We start from the raw sequence: 27,856 nt of genomic DNA, 5'->3' as shown, positions 1-27,856 counted from the left end.
GAAAGAGCAAAGAACACAAAGCAGGCAAGTACTGATGCAAACAAAGAAAATATGCATTGTAAGAAATGTTACCTTTAAAAAGGGAACTGTTAAATCAGGGTGTTGACTCCTGCTAAGAATCTCAAGTTCCAATGAAATGGAGCGTATCTGTTCAATTTTACAACATCAGACCAAATGCATTACTTCCCAAAAGTTGCAGGTGGCATTAGAGCCAGTTCTTTACCAAATATAACAACACAAGAAACAGAACATAAGAAATGAAAACACATATCTGGGAAGAAAATAAATTACAGAGACAAGCCCAGTATATGCACTAGCTAAAAGCAGAACTTTCTATTTCACTGCAAATCAAAAGCCTAGGAGTAACAATTTCTTGAAATCAAATCATAAGAGCAAATAGAGAAGAACTTGGAATTATATTTAGAAGACAAGACATTATTAAACCACTGAGTAGAACATACTAACTGAAAAAAAAAAAAAAATCCCTAAAAAACAAATCCAGGACTACTACAGGCACATACCATCTTCATGATGCACCAGAAAGAAGAGAAAGTTAATTGCCCTAAATATCTATCAAAGTCAAGGATAACTAGTCATACCGGTTCCTCCAATAGAGGCAATATTTTGCGAGCTACTCCAATATAAGAAAGCATAGCAGCTAGCACATTTGGAACATGAGGATTAAGATCCAAATGGCGTAATTGTCGGCATATGGAATCAATCACATAATCTGCATTTCCCAAAACTAAGTGACCAACCTACAACAAATTTATTTGACAACAGTCATGCATCAGAGATTTCTTAAAACCAAAAAAGAAAGTAGAGATCTTTTCACACTCTTACTGTCAGATAGCCAGATGTAGCTGAAAGGACATGTAAGATAACATCAGCAGCACTCCTAACCGCGAAACTTGAAGAAATAAGATTCTCAAGCAACAGATACAGAGAAGAATGAAGAAATCCATTAGAAGCAAAATCTCTTCCAAGGCATATATTAAAGATGCCTATTCCGTCAATTATAACCTGTTTGAGGAAAACAAAGCTACAATCAGTACCATGTAAATACACAAAGCAGAACCTGCTAAATTGGCGCAAGATTCACTAAACTATATACGTTAGGAGGGAAATGTAAATTTCCTGGTGTAGCATAGCAGTGTCTCGGAAGAAGTGTAAACTTATATCTTCAGCTTCATCATCAGGATGTATAAGAGAAGATTTATGTTCTACTGGAAGATCCCACACTTCAGGAGATAGGTACTCATGTAAGATTCTACCAACACAATCAATCAATTGACTCCTCACATCTTTATCCAGAGAAGACCTCCAGACAGATTCATTAGCCAAAGAACATTCAACTTTGTTATGTTGACCATTAGCAAGTCCTGCATCCAACTCCTGAACCTCTTCCCTTTTTGCCCCTGACTTCTGAAACATCCTTGTGAAGATGTCAACTGCTTGATCTGATAGACCAAATATCATCTCGTTCAGTATACAGACAGCAGTGCTTGCCTGGCGCAGTAATTGTCCTGAACCAGTCCTATTATACCAAGACTGCCAGCTCTCATTATTGTACTCCTTCGCACGAATCTCAGAAATCAATTTACGCAGGTAAACCAGCGGAATATCAGCAATAATTGACAAATGCCCTTCACTCCTTAAGTCTAGCAACAAGCAGAATGAAATGTAAGTACAAAACAGAAAATACATAATACGAAACAAAGAACTTGAATTCCAAGAGTTGAAACAACCTGCTATCGAAGATAAACCTACAAGCCTAAGGATTCCTGCAAGAGCCTGGTATAGCTTCGGACTGCCAACATAAACAAACCAAGGGGGCATCCGGGGAAGCTCAAAATTTTTCTGTAAAATTTCCAGTGGGTAATCTACATCTTTGTCCCGAGTAACCATGAGCGTTGAATTTTCAGATGGAGCCTGACTCGCCATAGTCAGGTAATTACTGGCAAAGTCAGTTCCAGCTTTCAACTCAGAAACAGAAGGAAGGTATCCAACTGAGGATTGCCTACTTGAAAGAAGCTTGTCAAGAGAACCAGCAAACAAAGAATTCTGGCTCAGACAGACAGCAAAAACATCCAAAAATCTAGCAGCTGCAACCTAGATTTCCAAACAAAAATTAATTTCATACAAATAAAAAAGAGCTCTTGCAAAGGACAACATATATATATATATATATATATATATATAGCACCTAAAAGGAATCCCAACGCATTTAAGCATTGAGATTACAACTATATGGTAACATGCATAATATGAGCAGGGTGGGAGTAGACAACTACAGTTTAAAAATCCCATTTTTAGCTGATAGTATATTATTGTTCACAAAAACATTTTTTGTTTTAGTTCGTGAGTTATATAGGCACCGGTAGGTCTTCAACCAATGACTTCACCTCCACCCTGTTCTTACAAGGAGAAAAGGTACCTTCGAGGTGGTTTGGCCACCCCATTTGGCCAAGGGGGTGGCTCGACCACCCCCTCAAAATTTTTTTCTTTTTCTTTTAGCCATTTGTGGTGGCCGAACCACCCCCATGGTCAACAACCCCCAATGACCATGGGGTTCATTCGTCAACCCCTAGATATGGATGGCTAAACCATCCCCAATGGCCAAACCACCCCCCAATGGCTATGGGGGTGGTTTGACCATCTCAAAGCCGACCTAAGTGGAGGCCGAACCACCCCATGACCTTCGAGATGATCAAACCACCCCCTATTTGGCCAAAGGGGGTGGACTGACCACCCTCTACATTTTTTCCTATAATATATATTTAGTTCTTTAATTTTTTTTATAGTAAGTAATACGTGTCACACTATAATTGGTACTGATGTAACACATTAACGGATTCTGTCAACTTTTCCAACGGCATGGCCCTATTTTTTTTTTCTTGCTTACCCAAAGAGTGTTTATTGTCAAAACCCTAAACCATAAAGACCAACTTTGAAATTATCCCTTTTTGATGAGTAAAAACATAAAAATGATTTTCTGACACGTGGACATAGGTGTTGCATCCTCATTTTTGGAATTTTCAATAGAAGTGCCCCACAAATTATAAGTTGAATATCATATTTTATTAAAAAATTTATTTACACAAACCTATAATTCATGACTACTATTAAAATAATTTCAAGATAAAGTTCACAAAAAAGCAGAAGGATGCGTTTAGATGTGAAAATCACATTGAAAGTAACCACATACAGGAGAACGAAGGAGGTGATCCACCACAAGCTGAGGACCAGAGAAATATATTACTACGAGTAACTGCTGAGCATGTGAAATTGCAAGTGATTCCTCTCTCCCAAGCACCATTTTTGGGAGCTTTTCAATGAGCCTGGTTTTGCAAAAAGAAAATATATATATTTATATAGATCTTTAATAAGATTCCTTTCAAAAGGTAAGTTCAATTAAAGCCCTACGCTTGTCTAGTATCAGATATAGCACAAACCTGCTAAAGATCTCAATAACATCACGTTCTAAATAATTTTTCCCACTTAATGAGAATAAATAATTGAGGAACTGTTGCGCAGCCATAGACACCTCATCAGAATCATCACCAACCAACACACACAAGCACTCCTGCATGAGCAACTCAATATATTAAACTCAACATGGCAATTAACAGGTTAATAATGCAACGCTTTTCATCAACAAAATTTTCATTAATATACTGAAATACGAAACAGCTACAAGCAACTAAGCTTCTAGCTTCAGATGGGGACAATACAAATATAGACACCAAAAGAGCAGCATCAATCTGAAACAGTTTAGAGACCACTGTAAAATAAGATAAGTTACATGATTATAAAAAATATGCAGGAAGTACCTGTTACAGAAATTATCTAGCAAATGAATATGGAAGTTTTAATCAGCAAGCCTATTGTGGGAAATGAATACATAACACATAAGAATCTTTTTCTGAGTATTAATTAATGGGTTATTTCATGGTCACAAGACATTAAAAATGACTTAATGAAAGCTATTTTGATTTCACAGACTGGTGTTAGTTATGAGGCGAGAATTAAACCTGACACTAAGAATCTGATCATCTCAAGATGTCATAAATGTCTATTGTTCTAGTTTGATCCAAAGAATTTCCTTTGAAGTCCTCTGCATTCTCATTCAAAGGAATTTCCTTTAATGTGAGAACATTTTTTCCTTCCGCTTTTTTCTCACATTAAAGTTTTGGCATTCTCATTCAAAGTCTTTACATACATATAAAAACATTTAACAACCAAAGAGAGTAACTTGCATATTTATTTAAATTTATGCAATGAGGATGCATCAACATCAGCTAAGATGTAACCCAAACCATTAGAAAATACTTATTCGAATTCTCAGCTCACCAGAAGCACCAGTCTGCTCTCCTTCAGCGTGTGAATACACTTCAATAACAGTCCTTGTATGGCAGCTAGGAGTCCTTGTCTCACCTTTTTTGCTGGATGAACACAAATCTGACAAACATTTAAGACATTTGGTCAACTAATAAACAAATTAAGAGTAGTTACCATATTAAAAAAAAAAAAAAAAGGCTGTAGCGTAGCCTTAAGGAATAAATACAATCAAATCAAAGATAAGAACATACATGTGGAAACGTTGCAGCTAAAAGTTTGTTTACATGTGCTGAAGTTTTCTCAATCCAATCTTTTGTACGATTCACGCGCAAAGATCCAATGCCCTCTCCAGAAATAGTGCTCCTCTCCTCTATGACTCCAGATTTGGGGGCACCTATTTTTATTGCTTCGGCACTTGAATCTTCTGCTAATATTTTACTTTTTTCTTGAGCTTTATCTGGCAAACTGCGGAGCTCCTCCAGAAAAGATTGTGTAGATTTATACTTACTCGAATTAAAGTCAGTAACAAAATCTATTGACATATCAAGGCTAGATATATTAGCATCATCCTGAAGGACAATTGTAAGATACTCAGCTAAACCTCTAATTGCTTGGTTAATAGCTTCTGCACTTCCAGCAGCTCCACTTGTCATTGTTTTTGAGGCATGCAGAACTTTGGCAAATTGACTGACAACACCAGGTAAAAAGAACGCTAATGCATCTGCACTACCCGCCTGCAGCAAGAACTCCATTGGATAAAACTAACCCTGATTTTCATACATGAACAAGCACAATTTCACAAGAAAACTGGACACAGGAATCTGTCAGCTTAAGGCAGACAGGCTGACATGCATATAAATAACTAATCTTTTCCACTAAAACCTGTTCCTTTAGCCGGTGAGCAGAAACAAAAAGACTGAGTAATATTATGACTAATAACAATGGTAATTAGAATAACAAATAAAAACCAAAGATGTCCGCAACAATCATTTTGAACAATAATTTAGTCTTGGAGGACCAAAAAATAGCCTTCTTAACAAATATGGTTCTTCACAACATTTTTGGGAAGCGTTTTTTCTGCTATCCTACTTAAGATATTCACGTATATCAAAGTCTGATTGACATAGCAAACATTAATGAGAAAATGATAAATCGAAGGAATTCAAAGTTGACTTCGGGGAAATAGAGGCCAAGCTTTACAAGAAAAAAATAATCAATATCGCAATCAAGCCGCAGGTCAGCCCGGCTTTTTTTTAATTTTTTTAACGTCCTCTGTTAAGATTTAACAGAAAACTCTAATGGAGGAGTGACATTGCAAATTTTTTAAAGTTTGATATACTAAATTGAGATTTTTCTTTAAGTTTAGAGAAATGATTGCAAAAGCATTGAAAATTCAAAGAGATTAAGTGAAGTTTTCCCAATTCATTAAGAACGGAAAACATATCAAAAATGACCGGAAGTCATTAAAGTTGTCTAGGAAAGAATTTGAGATCTTAAGCATCCATCTACCTTTTAAAGCACTTGCATCCTATTAAAGGTTCATATAAATCGCAATCCAAGAATTATATTTTGAAACATTCTTATACTCTCTTTTTGTTAGCATTAAGAGATTAAACTCATCAAGGCTATGTGCAATTTAATTAAGGAAGAAAAGCACAACTGTAAACAGTAATTTAAAAGCCAAAAGAATTAGGAACCGAAAGGGACAAAATAACCTTAGCAACAAGCACACGTAGGGTTGTAAAGGCTTCAATGCGAAGTTTTGCACTGCCCCGATGTCCTCGTGCAACCTCAGTTTCTGCAGCCTTTGCATAAAAACATGTTGGAATTAGAAAACCTAAGACAAAATAAAGTACTCCAAAAGGAATCAACTGTTGGGAACAAAAAATAAATAAATTGGTGTACTTGGAGAAGAAGCGATAGCCAGTGTCCAACAGCAGCAGAAGCAGGTTGAGACTGAAGAAATGCAAGCATACATTCTTGTGATTCGGAATAATATTTCGAAGATGTACAAAGTGAAATTTCCACAGATCCACTTTCTAAAAGTGTAGGCAAACCAAGAATTTGTTTACATGAGCAAGACTTATCAGAGCATGGGAGCAAACTCAAAAGCAAAGCCCTAAAACACTTGATTACTCCTTCACGGAACTCTTCTGAAGCCTCAGAGAGAGGAAGCAAAGCACCGTAAGTCAATTTTTTTAGCACCACAACCATCTGCAAAAGCAGCACATCATCAAACTTTGTGAAAAAGCAAAACGGAAACCAACATTCACAAACAACTTCACAACTAGGGGACACAATTGCAAATAAAATTGCATCAAAATCAAGATTGGCGACAGTTTACTGGTTGGGGGTCTAGTTTTTTTGCTGGTGATCTAGGGAGCGGTATGGCTATGTCGAGAAAGTGGAATGTGGAGTCCAAATCTTTCGAATTTCTGATTAAGAGTGGGGTTTCAGGGGTGAGAATATTCGAAAGAGGCAATAGGAAACAAAAAACCATCTTCTTGCACAAGGATGAGGTGGTGTGGTTGGCACGAATTGTTGAGGACCTGGTGGCAGTGGATTCTTCTGAGGTTTTTTGGGACCAATCCAGAGCAAGGTATCCACGGATAATTGCACAGAAATGTGCTAACAGACATGGGAGGTTCCTGACTATTGAAGAATTTGATGGGAGGCATAGGAGTGGCTCGGTCTTTATACCAGAAGGACGTCATGGTCAAGGATGGAAACGTCTCATTACGGAGGTGCACTTCGCCAAGCTTTCCTTGTGTGAGCCTAGGGAGGTTAGGGATGTTAGTAAGAAAAATGATGTAGGGGGGAGAAGGAGGAGCTACGCGGAAGTTATGGGGTCATCGCTGCAGAGGACAGAGGACTGCTTCGATCCCTTCACTGAGCCAATTGCCAGGGTCCCAAGGTGGTTGAAGGAGGTTTCTATAGGGAAGAATAAGCAAGACCAGCTTTCGGATACTCAGGGGGAGGGTCTGCATGTGTCCCTAGCCGCAGGGAGGTCGGACAGGGGCGGCATGGAGGGTCCGAAGATGAATCAGAGGTTGTATGGGGAGGGAACGAGCAATCCAAAGGCAGGGGAGACACTGGGTCTTCTCGGCGGAGCTCCGGGGAGTAGGTTTCCGGTTCAGGCGAGCAGGTTGACTACCACGTCGAGTCTGCCAGTCTCGGTTTGCGGTGCTGATCAGGCGAAGGGATGGGAGGGGGCAGGTAGCCCTGTCGTGCAAGCCTGGTTTCGTGTTAAAGAAGACTTAATTAATGCAAAGGAGACGTTGGTAAGACTGAGAGGCGAGGTCGACGTGGGGCTCGACAGATTGGAGAGGACTATCAGTTTTGTGGAAGGCCTGAGTGCTCTACCTAGGCCTGGGGGTTCGGGAGCTTATGGGCTAGCAGGAGGGGAAATAGCCCAGCCCAGGAAGGTCTTCTGGGGTAGGCCCAAGCATGGTAAGAGATACCATCCGGTTAAGACCTATTTCAGGAGAAAAGCAGTCCGGCCCGTGGAGCAAGGGGAGACATCGAATGGTGGTGCGAAGCTGGTGGACATGCCGGAGTGTTCGGCGGGTGGACTTCTAGCTCCGGTGGACCTCGCCGGTAGTCCCGAGATTAGGCCGATGCCTCGCGACAGGGTGCTCCATGCCGGGTCTATCGCGCAAACTGGCGCTTCGTCTCCGGCAGAGGTGCCGACACCCAGTGATCAAGTTTCGGCGCCTCCGGCCGGTGAGCTGGACTGTTTGAAGGGAGACCCAAAGTCTTTGGTGGGTGTCGCCGGTATCTATGCCCATTCTGTGGAGAGTTTGCTGTCCTGCGACAGGGAGGTTGCTCCGGCCCGGGAGTTAGCAACCACTTCTCCGGCAGAGGTGCCGACTAAGGTAGATGTGTCCAGTGAGGGGGCGGCGAGTCCGATAAGGGTCGACACATTGGGTGATACAGCTTCGGCGGACTCCTTGGCTGAGTTTACAGTGTCGATGGCTTCACCGATGAAGTGGCAGGGGCCTCCATCCACTCTGGAGAAGGGGCTGGTTGACCAAGGTGATCGTAAGGGGGTCTTGGGGGTCGCTGTTTCTGGGATTCTGGGTAAGCACCCCAGCAGTGGGGTGTCTCCGGAACTCTCTGGGCCTGCTACCAGTGTCGGTGAGAAGGTTGGTTTGGGAGGGTGTCAGGGTGATTCTGGGAAGGGTCTTCTGGGTAAGGAGATGGGGTGTGGCATATCACAGGCGGATAATATGGTTGGAGATTCTACAGAAGAGGTGAGTTCTAGCATTCAGGAGTCTTTTGTCCCAGATTCTATTCAGGAGACACAATTGGAGGTGCAGGAGAAAATTTTTATCATTCAGGCTTGTAAGGAAGTTGGCCTAACTTGTGATGGTGAGGAAGGTAAGCTTGAGGAGACCATTGGGGGGCTTATGGCTGACAACAGAGGCAAAGAAGTGGAGAGGGCAGTGGGCACTCCTATTGTCAAAAAAGGCAAGAGGGAGCTTATTAGTCTGCAGTCCTCTGTAAATTTTCTGGAGCATTCATCAAGGGAAAGAAATAAGGGGAGGGCCAGCCGAGTTAAATCATGAAGCTGAAAATTCTTTCATGGAATGTGAGAGGTTTGAATGAGAGGGATAAAAGGTTGAGGGTTAGAAATTTGCTTAGAAGTTGGAAGGCTGATGTTGTTTGTTTCCAAGAGACTAAGATGGAGTTCTTTTCGTATAATTTAGTGAGGAGCTTATGGGGTTGCCCGTATGTGGAGTGGTGTTGTGTTCCTTCCATTGGGGCTTCGGGGGGTATATTGCTCATGTGGGACAAAAGAGCTGTGGAGAAGGTAGATATAGCGTTGGGAAGGCATGTGGCGGCTTGTTCTTTCAAGAATATTGAGGATGGTTTCGAGTGGGCGTTTGCGGGGGTTTATGGTCCTAACAGAGCTATTGCTAGGCGTTTACTTTGGGAGGAATTGGCAGGGATTATGAGTTGCTGGGACGTCCCGTGGTGTATTGGTGGGGACTTCAATGTCACTCTTTATTCTAGTAAAAGGTCTAGGGGAGCTCATTCTCGGTCGGCTATGAGGAATTTTGGCGATTTCATCTCGGATCAGGGCCTCATGGACCTTCCCTTAGTGGGGGGTATTTCTACTTGGTCAAACAACAATTCTTGGTCTAGGCTTGATCGCTTTCTTGTGACCCCGGAGTGGGAAGTCCGCCATCCGGACTTGCGCCAAAAGAGGTTGCTTCGGGTTTGCTCCGATCATGCTCCTATTATTTTGGATTGTAGCTCTCATGAGGGTGGTAAAAGGCCTTTCAAGTTTGAGAACATGTGGCTTAGAGTGGAGGGATTTGTGGACAAAGTGCGCAGCTGGTGGGACTCGTATCATTTTCAGGGTACGCCGAGTTTCATCCTTTCAAAGAAGTTGCAAGCTCTAAAGTGGGATTTAAGGAGATGGAATACGCAAGATTTTGGCAATGTAGGGGTTCGGATCAAGGATCGTATGGAAGATCTCAAAGCTATAGATAGGGTGGAGGAAGAAAGAGGGTTATCCGCGGATGAGATTGAGAAGAAAAAGGAGCTTGCTAGGGAGTTAGAAATCTCTCTCCTTCAAGAAGAAATTAGTTGGAGACAAAAATCAAGAATCCGTTGGTTGAAAGAGGGTGACAAGTGTACTAAATTCTTCCATCGGATCGCTAATGCCAACCGTAGACAGAACTACATTGAGTCTTTGAACATTCATGGAACTACTACCTCTAATCAAGAGGCTATTAGTATTCATATTACTCGCTTTTATGAGTCTCTTTTCACAGAGACCCTAAGTTGGAGACCAAGGTTGGACAATCTTCAATTTGATAGGTTGGAGGAGGAAGAGTCTTCTAGCCTAGAAGTTTCTTTTGAGGAGAGGGAGGTGTGGGAGGTGGTCAAAAAAATGGATAGGGACAAGGCTCCAGGCCCGGATGGTTTTTCTATGGCTTTCTTTCAGGATTGTTGGGAGGTGATCAAAAAGGACGTCATGGCTGTTTTTGGGGAGTTCTATGATCGAGGTAAGTTCGAAAAAAGCCTCAATGCTACTTTCATTGCTCTCATTCCGAAGTCGCATGGGGCTTCCGATTTGAAGGACTTCCGTCCTATTAGTCTTGTGGGAGGGATTTATAAGATAATTGCGAAGGTCTTAGCCAACAGAATGCGGGGAGTCATGAATCGGGTCATATCCAATCCACAAAACGCTTTTGTCAAAGGTAGACATATTTTGGATTCGGTGCTTATTGCCAATGAATGCCTGGACAGTCGTCTCAGATCCGGGGACCCCGGCCTCTTGTGTAAGTTGGATATGGAGAAGGCTTATGATCATATGAACTGGAAGTTTCTACTCTATCTTTTAAGAAGGTGTGGATTCGGTGACAAATGGTGCTCTTGGATTGAGCATTGCATCTCGTCCGTGCGGTTCTCGGTGTTGATCAATGGTTCGCCCTCCGGTTTCTTTGTGAGCTCGCGCGGGGTTAGACAAGGTGACCCTCTATCGCCTTTTTTGTTCATCTTGGTCATGGAGGCTTTTAGTAGGATGATTAATGCCTCCATAAGCAGGGGTTTCATCAATGGGTTCTATGTGGGTGCCAGGGAGCATGAGCGGGTGTCGATCTCCCACCTTCTTTTTGCTGACGATACTTTGGTGTTTTGTGGGGCAGAACCGGAACATGTTAGATTTATTAAAGCTCTCAGTATAGGCTTTGAGGCGGTTTCCGGGCTAAAGATTAATCGGGCCAAGTCTGTTTTGGTCCCAGTCGGAGATTCAGTTGAGACGGATGAGCTGGCCGGCGTCTTGGGTTGTGGCACTAGCTCGCTTCCCTTGAAGTATTTGGGTCTTCCGTTAGGGGCTTCTTTCAAGCAGTTGGCTGTTTGGGATGATATGGTGGAGAAAATTGCTAGAAGGTTGGCCTCGTGGAAGCGTTCTTATTTGTCCAAGGGGGCGAGGCTCACTCTCATCAAGAGCACCTTATCCAACTTGCCCACCTATCTTCTGTCCCTGTTTCCCATCCCTATATCCGTGGCGAACCGTATTGAGAAGATTCAACGGGATTTTTTATGGGGAGGTTTCAAGGATGAACCCAAATTCCATTTGGTCAGTTGGCACGAGGTTTGCTCTCCGATTTCTGAGGGAGGTCTAGGGATTCGGAGCTTGCGCCTTTTCAACCAAGCCCTCTTGGGGAAATGGTTATGGAGATTTGCAAATGAAGAAGAAGCTTGGTGGAGAAGTATCTTGGTGGCTAAGTATGGGGTGGTTTGGGGTGGTTGGCGTTCAAATGTTCCTCGTGGAACGCATGGGGTGGGGCTATGGAAATTCATTTGTGGGGTTTGGAGGTCGTTTCGGTGCCACTTCAGATTAGTTCCCGGTTTGGGGGGGAAGGTCAAATTTTGGGAGGATTGTTGGTGTGGCGAGACGCCCCTCAAAGATGCTTTTCCGGGCCTTTTTAATATAGCCCGCAACAAGGATGCCTCCATTGCGGATATTCGGGAGTGTGTAAATGGGATGGTGCACTGGAACGTTACTTTTACCCGTAGTATCCATGATTGGGAGGAGTTGGCCTTAGCCTCTTTCTTCTCACTCTTGTATTCGTCTCCGATCCGGGGGGAAGGGGTTGACCGTATGTGGTGGATTCCTTCAAGGAAAGGGAAGTTTGAGGTCCGCACTTTCTACAAGAGGCTTGCCCTTAAGGAGCCTAATCAGTTCCCTTGGAGAAGGATTTGGCGTACTAAGGCTCCTTTGCGAGTGGCGTTTTTTGCTTGGTCGGCCGCTCTTGGGAAATCTCTCACTCTGGATAATGTTCGGAAGAGAGGTATTGTTGTGGTTAATCGTTGTTGCATGTGTGAGGTGGATGGGGAGTCTGTGGACCATCTCTTCCTTCATTGTGGGGTCGCGCGCAAGTTGTGGGAGGTCATCTTCTCTCGCTTTAACTTGAGTTGGGTTATGCCTAGAAGCGTCATGGAGATGTTTGCCAGCTGGTGGGCGGGAGGTAGATCTAGTAGTGCGGTGGTTTGGAAGATGGCTCCCTTGTGTCTTCTATGGTGTCTTTGGAAGGAAAGGAATGCGAGATGCTTCGAGGATTTGTCGAGGAACCTAGAGGATCTTATTCACTTCTTTTTGTACACTTTATTCACATGGACAGCAGGATGGCTTGCTCCTTTAGTGATTGATTTTCCTGATTTTCTCTTTTTGTTCTCTTCTTCTTTCTCCCCTACTTAGTCGCTCCTTTGTATACTTCCTGTGTACTAGGGTTGCGCCCCTCTGCGCTCTTAATGCATTATTACTTATCAAAAAAAAGATTACAACCCAATCCAAGAGAAAACTCAAAAACAAGGATTTTAAACAAAGGTCTGTGCTCATTTAAATTTGAAAGATTTCTAGCATCTCCGGAGTGAGAAGAGCATTTCCCAGGCCTGATTCAGTGCTGTCTGCCTCGACCCCTATCAAATAATTTCCCATATTGCTTGATAGCAGAGGCAACTCTAAAGGTCCACGCTCATTTAAATTTGAGAACAAGTAGTTGAAAGCAGAAGGTTTTGTAGACATGGTGCAATAGTTGTGGGACTCATCAGTTCATTGGCTCCCCCTGTTTTGTGTTGGCTAATAAACTATAACGGTTGAAAATTGACTTAAAATGCTGGAACAAGGAGGTATTTGGAAATGATAAGGAGAGGAAGAAGTCCTTATTGAAGGAGATTCAGTCCCTGGATTTTCTAAAAGAGGAGAGATTTCTTGTAGAAGAGGAGAGAGAGTTAGGAGGTTTAAGGCGAAAGCAGATTTGGAGAATATCCCTAATGTAAGAAATTAGTTGGAGGAAGAAGCCTAGGGTGACTTGATTAAAATAAGGGGATCACAACACGAGATTTTTTTCACCGCCTTGCCAATTCTCACAGGAGAAACAACTTTATCTCAAATCCTTGTATTGAAGGTACTGCCACCTCCAATCAAAGGATGATCAATGACTTAATCACTCAATATTACAAGAATCTCTTTAATGAAACTGCTAGATGGGTAGGAGTTTCCTTATTTAGACTCGGCAGAAAGGGATTGGTAGGAGAGACCGTTACAAGCGGAGGAAGTTCTTTAGGCTTTACTCAGTATGGATGGTGACAATGCATGGCCCTAACAGGGATTCTAACTATAACTAATCTTTTAGGTATCACGCAAGTCTGAGCAATGAGATCCCAAGTCATGACAATCAAACATGTATAGAGTGCTTTGAAACTCATAACCTTTGGGCACAATAGGTTATACATGCATTGTTTAATCGAGACAAACTACACTACAACTTATAAATCACACTAATATACTTTCATAGGCTTGACGAATCTAACAATTGTACCACCAAGGTCTTACTTATCAAATGGGAAAAAAAATGAAAGATTAAAAGAAATAATAATAAAGTGAACTACATTTTACCACTTGTGCATAGCCTTTGGAGTCAAATCTTCAAGGAACATCAAGTATCTTGTCAGAAAAGAATGATTTCATATTATATATGCTTTTCAAGCCTATTACATAACAAGTCTTAAGAAATACCAAAACAATCTCTGGTTTTTCATGTCCAAGCAAAACACCATCTTCAATGAGCTAAAAATAATAGTAGTAGTAGTAGTACTACTAGTACTAATGATCATTATAGTTATGATAACACTAATCATATATATTGTATGATAGAATAATCATAAGAGCGTAGCATAAAATTTTGACTAGTGGAGTGTTAAAATTGTGATAAGTGGCATTTTAGAGTTGTTGAGGCATGGCATTTTAGAGTTACTAAATTACTGACATGTGGCATATGTTTCTAGCAATAATTTAGGCAGCACAACGCTTCATGTCAGGTAGAACTCTAAGCTGCCTACAAGTTCTTGAGATTTGTAAAAGTTTCTTTGGGGTTTGTACTTTTCCTCTCATTTGAGATAAGAGTTGTAAACCAATAGGCTCTTCCTCACTCTCTCTCACGCACACATGCAGAAAATGAAGAACTACAGCCCTGGGAAAATCTTTGCCCAATGGATCCTTTTCCTTCCTTATTGGTGTTCTCATCACCTTCAGGTCCCTTTTTTTCTCATATCAGACTTCTAAAGTTAGGGCTTGTGGCAATCCGTTTCATCGTTCTTCTTCTTCTTTGTCCACAAACTCCATGGGTTCCGATTCAATCTCCATTGCTGTCCCCAGAATCTTAGCAAGAAAAAAAGGGTATACATATCGCCAATTGCCTATTGCTCTGTTTGGTTGTTGCCTATAAAATGTTGTGTTTACCTTTATAATGTGATTATTATTTGATTCCACAAACGAACAAGATACTGAAGCAGACAGCGCGGGCAATGGCATTAGATTTAAATAGTGAAAGAGTCAAATGTGGCACTTGAAGAAATAATTGTGTTGAAGGGGAAGAGTGACTGATGTCTCGCAAGTGAATGATAGTGGAACCATTTGTTTGTGATAAATCTACTGGAAACCCTTCTCATCAGTTTGTTCCTGCAATGAACATGACAATGACTCCTGCATCTTCTCATGTCAGCCTAAAGCAAAATATGGTACAGCCAGTGATGCAACCACAACCAACCCGATTGGATCATTATGCGGAGGAAAGCAAATTTGGACCAAGGATTGTCCAGCTTCCTATTGAACATAGCCATAATTCATATCAGGGTTGGACCAAGGGTTGTCAATAATGTTTTAGGCAGGTCAGTTCCAAGACTCCAAACACACTTTTTTGTCTTTTGATAAGAAATTAACCCCAAGGGGAGGGGGAAAGGGAGACCTCCAAACAAACCTAATTACACTGTTACATTTTGCATATATATTCCAACGTCGTTTTCATCACCAAGGTTTCAACTTTAACTTCCTTGATATTTTAATCTCATAATTTCTACGTTTATTTAGATTCTCTTATAGTATGTGCTGATTTTGGTTTCAATTGAGGGTAATTAACGATTTCTTTCAATGGCATTATGTTTCAACTTTGATATAGGTTAGTATCCCTGACGTATATGTTTATATGTGAAATGTCAGATTATAGCGGAAATAGAATTTTAGTGTATGCTGCAGCTAGAAGAAAATTTTCTTTAAATTGAGCTGCCTAAATGAACGGAACAGTTTTTTTTTTTTGGGACATTTTCTTTTAATTGAGCATTTTCGTTGAACACAAGTTACCTATCTAAACCAAACGGTCAAAGAAAACGTATGGGTTGGCAATAAGAGTTATGATCGTTTTTTCTGTTTTTTACAGGCTTCCAAGTAAGATAGAAGTAACTTTGCAAAACAATATCGTTTAATGGTATCTATAATTGCACTGTAGCACAAAAGGAAAATTGTACTACTACATTGGGTTTACGAGGGTCCTTTTTTTTTCCTTTCATTTGGTTGAACACAAGAACTCAATCTAAGACTAAACACAACATTTACATAAAATCCCTCAAAGTGAAGTGGGTTGCATTTTTTAATTATGTTATTTAATCTGCAAGTAAAATGGCAAATTTGAGAAATTTTTGTTTTTCTTTTGTTATTTATTATTTGAGGGTTTTAATTCAGCTGTAGCAGAGAAGGGTTACGATACAATTCAAGAGTTAAGGGGGCGAAACTCTAGTGTCGATAAGGGAGTACTATAAGAAAGATGGGAAATCTTTTTTAATTAATATAGACTTGGTATTTTTGTTGCTCTTTTTCTTTTTTACATGTTTATTGAGCCTTTTATCTGAGTTTTATATTAGCGCACTTAGAATTATGGATTGTTGAATCATTGAAGAAGAATGGTTGTGGTCGACAATGGGAGGGTCAGGGTAAATAAAGTTTTGGCATCCGATTAACTCAACGAAGTATTTGGCTTATTTGGCCAAGGTTTCAATCTGTGAAAAATACAGAATGTAACTCATTAGATGCAAAGCTTTATGCTCTTTCTTTTCCCCCCTGTTGTTCTCAACAGCAAAAAGAAGGTTATGGTTGTTTGATATTCAATTTATATTGTGTTTTATATATAATTATATTTATGCCTTAGTCATGACTTAAAAAAAAAAAAAAAAAAAAAAACTTGTATTTATGCCTTGGTCATTATTTAATCCTTATATTGCTCTGATTGAAGGCGTTTTAGGGAATGGAGACTGTGTTGATGTAGGTGCTGGTGCTTATGTTGGCTGCCTTGATTTAGAAATTAGGACTATGGGTTTGGCAGTTTTGCTGGCTGTGATTATGAAGTTAGAAATGATAAAAGTTGTCATTCGAATGGTAATTTTTCATCTGTTGTCTAATGGTGATACCTTGAAAAAACATTAGAAACAGAACACAAGTGTCTATAGGGTGAAGAAGATGGAGAACTTCCTTTATATTTTTTTCTTAATTAGTGTTCTTTTGATGCAACCAACAGGTTCTGATTGTGAGTGTCTACGTGTGTGTAGCTGTGGCTAGGAGTTATGTTAACAGACCAGCAGTATTTTGACAAGATCAGAAAAAAGGTCAACAAAGAAACATCTTTTTTTTTTTTCTTTAATAAGTAACAAAGAAACTTCTTCCTCTTAGTTGTTTGCTATATGTTAGGTTTTCATTGGATTCATGGTATATGTGTAGAATTATAAACTACCATTCTATTTATTGATGTTTTCTTCCTCCAACACCAATATTATGTTTATGTAAGTGTGATGTACAATTATACTGACAGAGGTAGATAGCGGCTGGTGTTGTTTGATGTTCAATGTCATACTCAATCAAATCATTAAATTACTTTTTTAGGTATAAAGGAAGTGCCATTGAGATGCGTTTAGGTTTGGTTCATTTTTCATAGATGTAAATCACTAAGTTGTAACTTGAAAGCCTAAATGCTGTTTTAAAAAATTCTAATAGATTGCTATTTTCATCTTACACCTTTCTTTTTTTTTTGATAAGTAAAAATGTATATATCAAAACGCCAAGGGGGCACAAACTTACACAATCATCTTACACCTTTCTTTCCTATACTTTTTTTCAATATTATTATTTCTATTTTTTTACGATTCTTTCTCAAGATGTTTCCTCAAAAACAAAAACAAAAAATTGAATTTAAATCATAATGAAAAAAAAACCTGCGCCTATAGGTTAGTACAATACTAATAATGGTAGCAATAACAATAAATAATAATGTCTAACCTAAAACCTTATAGAAGGGGCCTAGTTCCCTCTACAATTAGATTGGAAAATCACGACAAAATGACCTCACCCCTACGGCCAACCCTAAAAGAAACACTACTTCTTTTAATGGATATTTTCTATGCACCAAAAAATATATTATTAAAATGAAGTCTATAAGGAATTGGTTGCACAATGTAGGGGGGAAAAAAACTATCTGCAAAAAGCTATGAGAAAAAAATTATATCCAAAAGATATATATATATATATATATATAATAACCAGTCTTATTAAAAGCGTAAGGCGTCCCAAGGTACATAAGGAATATACAAAGGATCACCTAACTAGAAAAAGAAAATCAAGCAAGGAAATCACCTCTCCAAGTCCTCAAAGCACCTATTGTTTCTTTCCTGCCATAAACACCAAAACAAACACGTAGGCACCATATTCCACACCATAGCACTCCTCCACCTCCCAGAAGACCACCAATAGGATAAAAGATCAAAAACCTGTCTAGGCATCACCCAGGCCATCCCAAAGCGACTAAAGATGGTGTACCACAAAGCAGAAACAACCTCACAATGAAGAAGAAGATCCACCGTCTCCTCACTCCTCTTGCACATGCAACACCTATTTATCACAATGACGTGACACTTCCTGAGATTATTCAAAGTCAAATTTTGCCTAGAGCCGCTAACCAAACAAAAAAAGTCGCTCTCAGAGGAGCCTGCGTCTGCCACACACTCTTCCAAGGGAAACTTCTACCCTCATTGCCAGCCAAAGCAAGAAAGAGGGCCTTAACCTTGAAAAGACCTCTTTTGGAAGAAGCCCACCACAATTTATCTTCGTACCCTTGTCTCACTCTGACTAAATACAACACCTTTAGAAAGGACGCAAAGACTTCCAACTCCCAATCATGTGCCTCTCTGGTGAAACTCACATTCCACTGATTTGAACCTCCCAACATCTTCATATTAGCTACAACTGAAGCATTCTTCTCACGAGCAATTCCATATAAAACTGGAAAGGCTACCTTGAGAACCGAATCTCCACACCACAAGTCATGCCAAAAGCTAATCCTCGTTCCATCCCCCACCACATATCTAGTACAGCCTTTAAAGGTCCCCCACCCTCTCCTGATATTCTTCCACAACCCCACCCCATGAGCTCCTCCAAGCTCAAGAGAGCACCACCCACCCCAAAAGCTACCATACTTCAAATCTACCACCACTCTCCACCAAGCATCTCTCTCAAGCCCATAGCGCCACAACCATTTCCCTAAAAGTGCGTGGTTGAACACCATCAAATTTCTGATACCCTCCCTCCTTGATTGGAGTGCAAACCTTCGCCCAATTTACCAAGTGAAACTTGGAACTCTTTGCCTATATCACCCTATAAAAATTGGCGTTGAAGCTTCTCGATGCGCTTAGCAACACTCACCGGGATATGAATGAGTGACAAATAACAGGTGGGCAAATTAGCCAGTGTACTCTTGATAAGGGTGACCCTACCACCCTTCGATAAATACATCCTTTTCCAGCTAGCCAACCTGTATTCTAGCTTCTCAATGACACCATCCCAAATATGTTTGGCCTTATAAGAGGCTCCCAGCGAAAGACCGAGATACTTCACTGGCAAAGATGCAACCCCGCATCCTAAAATGCCAGCTAACACACACACACACACACACACACACTATATATATATATATATATATATATATATATATATAACCTTCAAAGTCTAGGAAGCTAGAGCACAACTAGAATATGTACAGACTATATAACTACACAAATTCCATTAGTCTTACAATTCCACAACGCATTTCATACGTCCCTTTCATATAAGATTCCAATGTACACACTATTTGGTCCTAAACATACAACAAAAAACACAACCAAACTCTGCAACCTCCAACCTAACCTTCCTAAGAACATACCAGAGGTGTAAAGAGACTAGAATGGCCTTTCTCGATTATAAATTTGGAACCTTCAAAGTCTAGGAAGCTAGAGCACAACTGGAATCTGTAGAGACTATATAACTACACAAATTCCATTAGTCTTACAATTCCACAATTCATTTCATACGTCCCTTCCACATAAGATTCCAATGTACACACTATTTGATCCTAAACATACAACAAAAAACACAACCAAACTTTGCAACCTCCAACCTAACCTTCCTAAGAACATACCAGAGGTGTAAAGAGACTAGAATGGCCATCCTTTTTCTTTATTGATAAATAATGTATATTTATTCATAGCGCAGATGAGCGCAACCCAAGTACACAGGAAGTATACAAAAGAACCCCATCCCATAGAGAAAGAACAACATAAATCTAAAAACTCAGAAAAAATAGAAATAGGTGAAGTAGTCCATGCCACTCTCCATGTATACAGAATAGCCTTCCTAAGTGGCTATCTATTAGAATATTGAACTAAATGATTACATTCATCATTTCCCATTAGTTCAAATTGTTGAGACAAGTGATAATTTATCCTGGTATCGGAGCAACAAATAGCAAAGAGACGGAGTCCTTTCTTCAAATCTATGCCTCTTAGATTTAGGATTTCCATGTGTTGACTCCAATCATTGAAAGGTATTTTGAACTCACACATGAAGGTGAATGTTAAAGGATTAATTTTTTTTGATAAGTTTTTTTTTTTTTTTTTATATATAAGTAATAATCAGCCTTATTGAAAGCGTAAAGGCACCCCAAAGTACACTGGGAGTATACAAAAGGATCACCTAACTAGAAAGGGAAAAGCGAAATTTTGTTTTTTTTTTATAAGTAATAATCAAGTATTATTAAAAGCGTAAGGCGCCCCTACGTACGCTGGAAGAATACAAGCAGGAACACCAAACTAGAAAAAGAAAAAGAAAGAGAAGAACCCGAAGTTCACCCACAAAAGAACCCCAACAAACCCACCCAAAAACCCTCAAAACAAACACCCGACAGACCTACTCAAAAACCTACAAGAACAAACACCCAGAGAAGCCCAAAAGCCCTCAAAACCCACACAAATCGTTACAACACAAAAGCCCTCCCACCCGAAACCCAAGACCCATAAAGAGGCTCAGCATTGTCGCCCTTGCACCTTGCCTTTCCCTCGCCGATTGGAAGTAAAATCATTGCCATAGTTAACTGAGCTCTTCAAGTTGAGCAGCTCCCCTAGTGCCTTTATACTTCGCCTGAGCGACTTTAACTTCCTTATGAAAATCCTCTTCAATGGCATCCAATAGTGCCAAGGCTGGATCCTCCTCTTCATCATAATCCCAATCAAGGGGGTCAGGAGAATAATCCCACTCATCCATCTCCTCAGATGGATGGCATATATCCAGAGGGACAAGAAAAACACCTTCTCCACCATCCCCACCACCCCATCGCTCGCCACCCTTATCCCACACAACAATCCCCCCAAACTGAGTGTCTCCTACCAGGCAATTTTGGGGTTTCGGCAAATCATGCGGCACCTTAGACGAGCTAGGCTTCGATTTTGGATTAAGAAAACCCCGCTGTAAAAGGCGAGGCTTCGAAGCAGGAACAGCCCCAAGAGAAGACACCGATTCAATCTTCGAATTGCTCAGAACCTGATTAATAAACCCAACAAAGGATTGGAACTGCACCGGAGGGTCACTGAGAGCCTCCACTACCTCCAAAATTAAGGATTCTCTCACCGGTTTGCCTCTTGCTTCCCTAGCTTTTCGGTAATATTTCAGAAACTGTTTTGGCATCGAAGACCGAAGCCTCCTTCCGATATCACTTGACGCGACTGGAACTTTATTCAGCTTCACAAAAACCGGCCCTGAGGAAGAAGTAGCAGAAGGGAAAACCAAGACAAAAGAAGAAGACAGCATCTGGTCAGTACCCCTGGGAGCCGGAGGCACCATATTCGACGCAAGAGGCGGGTCGGGGTCCAAAACTTGACCAGAGATGTGATCTAAACCAATAACTGATCCGAGTTCCGAAACGGGATCCAAATCCAGATTCGAACCATAAAACAGAGCAAAAACTGACCCGATATCTAACCCAGGATCCAACCCGAAAATCAACCCATAACCCAACCCGGTATCCAACCCAGAGCCCAACCCAATGTCTAACGTGGGGATTGGACGCACGGGACCAATAGGCCCAACCCTAATACGCTTACCTTTGGGCTTCAGGGCCAACCCACCTAAAATCCGATCCAACTCTGAAAGAATGAACCCTAGATGCTTCTTCACCCATCGATTGCCGAAAATACCCTTCCTCTTCTTCCTTCCCAACTCTGCAGCAGCCGCCACAAGAGGATTCTGCAAGCAATGCTAAAACGATGGAGGTGAGCTCTCCATTTCATAGCAGTCCACTGCTAAACGCTGCTCCACCCCAACATTCCCCTTCTCAAAGCGAATCGACAACGGAAACAAATCCAGCAGATGCGACAAGAGGAGCTTCAACCCAACCTCCTCCGCTGCGGCACAAGATTTTGATCGCAAAACTTCCACAAAAGATCTCCCATCCTGAACCTACTTCCCCACCTGAGAGGGGACCTCCAAATTCGAAAACCCAAAAAAAGTAGCCTAAAACGCCAACATCTGACGCAACTCACCTGCAAATTGACGCCAGCCCCGCCCATCGCAACCCTCTGGAATCCAAATAATCCCTTGTCGTCCGCCTTCAACATAGGCAGCCACCTCCAGGAACCTTCCTGCCTTGTTTCCCTCCCGGCGAACCATCAACGCCTTTTCATCTTCACGAAAAGACTTAAAAAATTCATCCCTCACCAGAGATTGGACCGCCTCCTCCACCATGCCCACCAACCAGGTAGCACAACGATGACCCACAAGAATAACCCCTACAAATCCCTTCCTTCTTTCCTCCAGACGAAAACCTGATAACCCTTCCTTCGCCGAGAGGTTGAAGGTTTTAGCTTCAACTGAGAATCATCTTTCCATGTACACCTCTGGGACAAGCCCTAACGGGCAGCGCTACCACGCACCACCTCTACAGCAGAAAAATAAATACCAACAAAAAACGCAAGGAGAGAGAACGGAGCGTTTTTTAAAAAGTTCTTTATAAAAGCTTAGTGCTCAACTAAACTTGCTGATAACATCAAAAAAAAAAAAAAAAAAAAAAAGCTGTTAAAAGGATTAATTGAATGATTAAATCCATTATTTCTCCGTCTGCTTAAGCTTTTGATTAAATTATTAAATTTACTATGACCGATCAGTTTAAAATTTTAAGAACAAATGGTAATTATTACCATCTGCACCATCAATTGAACATTGCACTTCCATTATGCCCACACTCCAATACCCTAGCCTCCCAATTTTGATTACACCAGGATACTCCCAAGCAATTTGAGTGGAGACTAATACATGAGAAGGCAAACAATCACCAATAAATCACATATATTGCATCATCCGACAGTAGAACAAGGCCTCCAAGTCTTACCAAGCAGTTAGTTACTACACAAATAGTTGGAGACTAAAACACATTTCTGCAGAGAATGTTGGGTGACATAAACTTTAGCATTTCTATTCAGTGCACAAGAATGGAAATGCATAGCCTAATTGAAGATTTCCAAGAGAGATGACCTTGCAAAACAATCTTTGCCCACATCTTGATGCGAGAAAATGAATCCTTCTAAGTAGACAGATTTATGATCCCTACAAAACTGCTCCCATCACTCACATGCAAAAATCCAAAGAAAAATGCCCTCATTGGAGAACTTCCTGCTCCTAATCAAGTCTCAACAACCTTTTTCTACATCAAAGTTCCATGTAATCAAATTTACACAGAACAAACCAAGCAGCAGAATAATCACAAGATTTTCTTTAAGGAAATCATCCAATAGTTTGCATAGTACCCTTCTCACATAAAAGTAACAACTGATTTCTCCATCTACATCAAAGAGATCAATACATTGGGGCATTTCAGAAAACTTCTTTTAGGCATCCAATTGTAATCTTTTCTAAAAACAACAATATTTTTCTATTTTCTTCTACAGAGCTTTGATGAGTAAAAAACTTCTGTTTTCTTCAACGGCCACCAATGGAGAGGGGAGAAGTATACAATTACTCACTACACAAAAAGCAGACCTTCACCAGCTAATAGGACCAAGAAGACAACTACAATTTAATTGATTTAATCAAAAAGAAGAATACTTCAGAAAATTCTAATTATGTATTGGCATAACTTTATATCAAGGAACAGGGCATTGAATGATCAACAAATAAAGATTTACAGATTTGATCACAGGTTGTCAGATTACCTTGCTTAATGGCCTCTACTCGAACTTTTAGACCACTAACAGCTGATGTTACTGCAGTAAGAAAAATAACTACATGAAAAATGGTCATAAGGTAACAACTAAAACTAAGGGCTAATTTTGCAAACCCCTTCACAATAAAACTGAACATATATAAAATGTACATCTAGACAGATTTTTTCTTTTAACCATAGCATTAGTAAGTTTCCATTAAGCGACTAGTAAATACCTGACATCACTGGTGTGACAACCCCATCAGCTATCACCATCGAAGTACCGGCAAGTACTAACATCAAAAGAAGCTTTTTCATAGCCAGTGAAGTCTCAAGTCTTTCCTTGATTTTTAGTGATCTCTCAAGCTCAGGTGATGGCACCTTTAGCCTGAAACTTGAGATACGGGCATCCGATGGAAGCTGATTTGGGAGAAGACTGACCTTAGCATGTCGACAAATCAATGAGTACAAAGCAAAGGTACCACCTACAGCAGTTAAGTGACACAATGGAAATATTTATTACTACAAAAAATCATGTGAATGGCCATGCACACACGAATAACAAACAGACTACATCACTTGCTTAGAGAGAGAGAGAGAGAGAGAGAAGGTGATGGACTTCTGAAGTTTTATTTCACAACATCAGCATACCTTCACCATCATCATTCGCCCAAAGAACAACAAGGACATACTTGACCAGAGGGATCAAGATTAAGGTGTATAGGACTAGTGATAATGCTCCAATAACATCTTCATCTCCATTGATCGGTGCCTTGCTGAACATCACACTGAAGGTATATAACGGACTTGTTCCAACATCACCAAAGACAACCCCAAGGGTCTGAAAAGCAAGTGTAATTCTCCTTCCCATACTGAAGTCCTGAAATTTCATTTACATAGTTAAGACAATAAGTCCAAACCCTTCTAACTATGGCCTATGCCAAAGAAATCAATTACTATATAATTAATCCATTCCTCCTTCACCAGCGTAAAGTAAAATATCACAGAAAGCTTTCCCTAATAACATTATCTAATATTATCAATTTCCTTCTAACAAGAAATATTTCATGCCGAGAGAAGAGTAGTGTAGAGGACAAGTTATCGTACACCCAAATACACATTGGGCCTCCAGCCTAATATAATCACTCAATGAAGATCAAACAAGCATTTTGTAACGGCATCCAGCACATTACCACAATCTTACCTATTTATCTGTAAGGTTCTGACGCAGAACACAAGCACACCCAAACACCAGACAACTAGTGCACAAACCAGTTGGCAAAATGTTCCATATAAATCATAAAAAGGCATCGGCATATCTCTGGTGAACTGTCTATCACTAAACTGTCCTTCTAGTAAAATGAACAAAGACAAGCAATAACCATACAATTCGAATCCAATTTTCATTTCTGAACAACCAAACAGTCACTAAGAGCGAAATAGACCTAAACAGAGTAAAATTAAACACAGATTTCATTCACAGTGCTCTCACAAAGCAAAAATGGGCATCGAACAAGGACCCCGGATGCTACCTCGTAGTCACTTCTGACCGCACCAGGGACCTCGAGAGCCTCCACATCGAAAGAGTCGATGCGCGGCCCGGTGCGAATCAGTCTCTGCTCCGCATTATCCTCCTCCTCCTCCGAGTCCAATCCTCCAGCCGCCGCAGAGCGCTGCGAAAAAACGTCGTCGTCGTCGTCGTCGATCTCCGAGTCGTCCTCGTCCTGGAACACCCAGCGCGATTCGGTGGAGTCCATGGAGCCCTGGCCCAGCCCTACATTGATCTCCGATCCCCCCTCCTCCGCCATCACTCGCGAAACAACACTAGAGGACGGAGTTCCGATTTCTCGGAGTCACACGAAATCGGTGAAGTTCTGGGGATTAGGAGGGGAGTGTTTGGGTAGGCAGAAACTGAGGGAAAATCATAGAAAAGGTTTTTCTTCTTTCTTGTGCTAAATTTTGAAGGGATCGTTGTATGGCATATGGACTATGGAGTGCTGAGCTTGGGGATCCCGCGGTGAACAGAAAATAAGAAAATGCTCTGTGGCCTGTGGGCGCCTGGGCGGCTTTCTTTTTCTTTTCTTTTTTCTTTCTTTTTTTTATAAATACTTTACTGTGAAAAAATATGGTCTTTAAAAAAAAATGGCGTGGTAAACTGTATGGTCGGTGACACGGTGTCTCACTGTTTCTTAGATTTTTCCAAAAACAAAAAAAAAAAAATCCATTTTTTAAAAATAAAAATAGATTGGGTATGAAGATGGATCTAGGGGTGTTCAAGTAATTATAACCGGCGGTTATTGACTATAACCGCTAATCGCAACCGCATTGGGCGATTATCGCTTTTTAATAACTGCAACCGTAACTACTTAGGCGGTTAGCGGTTATTTTATAACCGGCGATTAGAAATTATTAAATCCAATAATCGGCGGTTTTATAATCGTTTTTTTTTTTTATATGGGCTTTTGAGCTTTTGGGCTTTTTAAGTGTTTTGAGCATTTAATTGGCCTATTTTTTGGCTTATTTTATAAGTTTTTTGCCAAAATTTTCCTCCAAAATGACACCAACGTGGTTTTATATATATATATATATAAGGGTAGGTAGTTAGCGGTTATTAACCGCATTTCCCAACCCCTAAAACCGCTAACCACAACTGCCGTAGGCGGTTAACGGTTTTTAATAACAGCCTACCAAAGTGGTTAGCGATTAGCGGTTATTAGCGGTTGGTGGGTATAACCGCCCCGTTAGAACACCCCTAGATGGATCCACTATTTTCTTAGCTTTTCATCCTTTGTGCATAGAGGAACCATAATAGGTGTACTAAAGGAGGGCCAAACAAAAATTACTTTTTTTTTTTTTAACGATAGTTTGTTATTTTGCGAGGCAAATTCTCTTGAATGATATAAATTGCAAAGATTGCTATAAATCTATGAAAAGGCCTTGGATTATAAGCTCAATTAGAGAAAACATCTATCCTTTTTTAATAGGAATACAAGCTAGGAGGTGAAGGAGCAAATATTAGAGATTGCTAGGATCCAAGTTCCCAGACAATATGACAAGTATGTGTGGTTGTTATGCCCAAAATTTCAAAACCTTCAAAAGAGATTACTGCTAATAGAGAGCAACCGTTTTTATTCAACAATTTCATAATGTTATACTAATTACAAATTGTTTTAAAACATTGTTATTCAAAAAAGACTCCAAACATCTAACTTTAATTTATGGTCGAATGTTTGATGGGGACCACCGAACGTTTAAGCATAGTACTAAACGTTTGATGACAATCTGAAAAGCAATTTTAACTCATTATCCACATTTTCAGCTTTTTGCATACCCTTCCCCCTATAAATACCCCCCCTCCTCCACCTTTCAGTCAGGGACGACCTAGATTTTAAAACTCTTATAAAAACAATATTAAATAGATTAAAAGAATAAATGAATAAATTAGATCAATGATATATGGATTAATGATATTGAATAACTATTTAGTGTTACAAGTATATTACATTGATTTTTGACATCTTTTGTATATCCATTCAATTCTAAAATTTAGCTTCACTAATATGTTTATGAGCATAATTAAACACAATCTAGTAAATAAATTATTTGTATTGGTGTTTAGTGAAGTCATAAATTAATTTGAAGCTTTGTAGTTTTTGGCCTAAAAAGCAGTGTCTTAATTTTCATACTGTCTAAATGGGATTAAAACTGCTAAAGAAAGATATCAAGGCTAGCCACCTTTGTTGAAAGCTTAAAGTCTTCTAGTAATGATGATTATAGTAAATATCATGATTATAATGATTTAATAAGGCAAGTGGCCAAGTGGGAATGCAAATAGATTAAAGCCTAAGTTGAATAGGAAACTTTGTACAGGCCAAAAATAGACTCAAACGAACTCGGATGAAGTCGAACTAAAAATATAAAATGTTTGTCTCGGAGTCCTCTATCTACTCTCAAAATTTCATGTCAATCGGAGTATGTTTGGACATTGAAAAATGGATCGGAATACACTGCCCTCATTTTGGACGAAAATATCAATTGGTATAGAGCATGAAATATGGACTAGGTTCATTCTTTTGATTAAATACATCTCAACCCTTAGATCAAATGTGTAAAAATAAATCCTAACCATCCATTCTCTTATAAATAGAGCCTATAGCTAAATTCACTTTCACTTG

General features: G+C 40.2%; 1 protein-coding gene across 1 annotated transcript in view; it reads right to left on the bottom strand.

Moving 5' to 3' along the window:
- Window positions 1-25,755, bottom strand: part of LOC132179019 (potassium transporter 7-like) — a gene marked incomplete in the record, with an annotated part of 39,101 nt that extends 13,346 nt beyond the window's left edge. Inside the window, 4 exon segments of the mRNA XM_059591632.1 lie at window positions 23,717-23,742; window positions 23,918-24,166; window positions 24,333-24,561; window positions 25,214-25,755. Of these exon segments, the coding sequence (XP_059447615.1) occupies window positions 23,717-23,742; window positions 23,918-24,166; window positions 24,333-24,561; window positions 25,214-25,489 (780 nt within the window).
- Window positions 25,756-27,856: the final 2,101 nt, after the last annotated feature.

This window comes from Corylus avellana, chromosome ca4 (assembly GCF_901000735.1).
Source record: "Corylus avellana chromosome ca4, CavTom2PMs-1.0".
NCBI lineage: Eukaryota > Viridiplantae > Streptophyta > Magnoliopsida > Fagales > Betulaceae > Corylus > Corylus avellana.
This window is presented reverse-complemented; position numbering and strand designations above follow the sequence as displayed.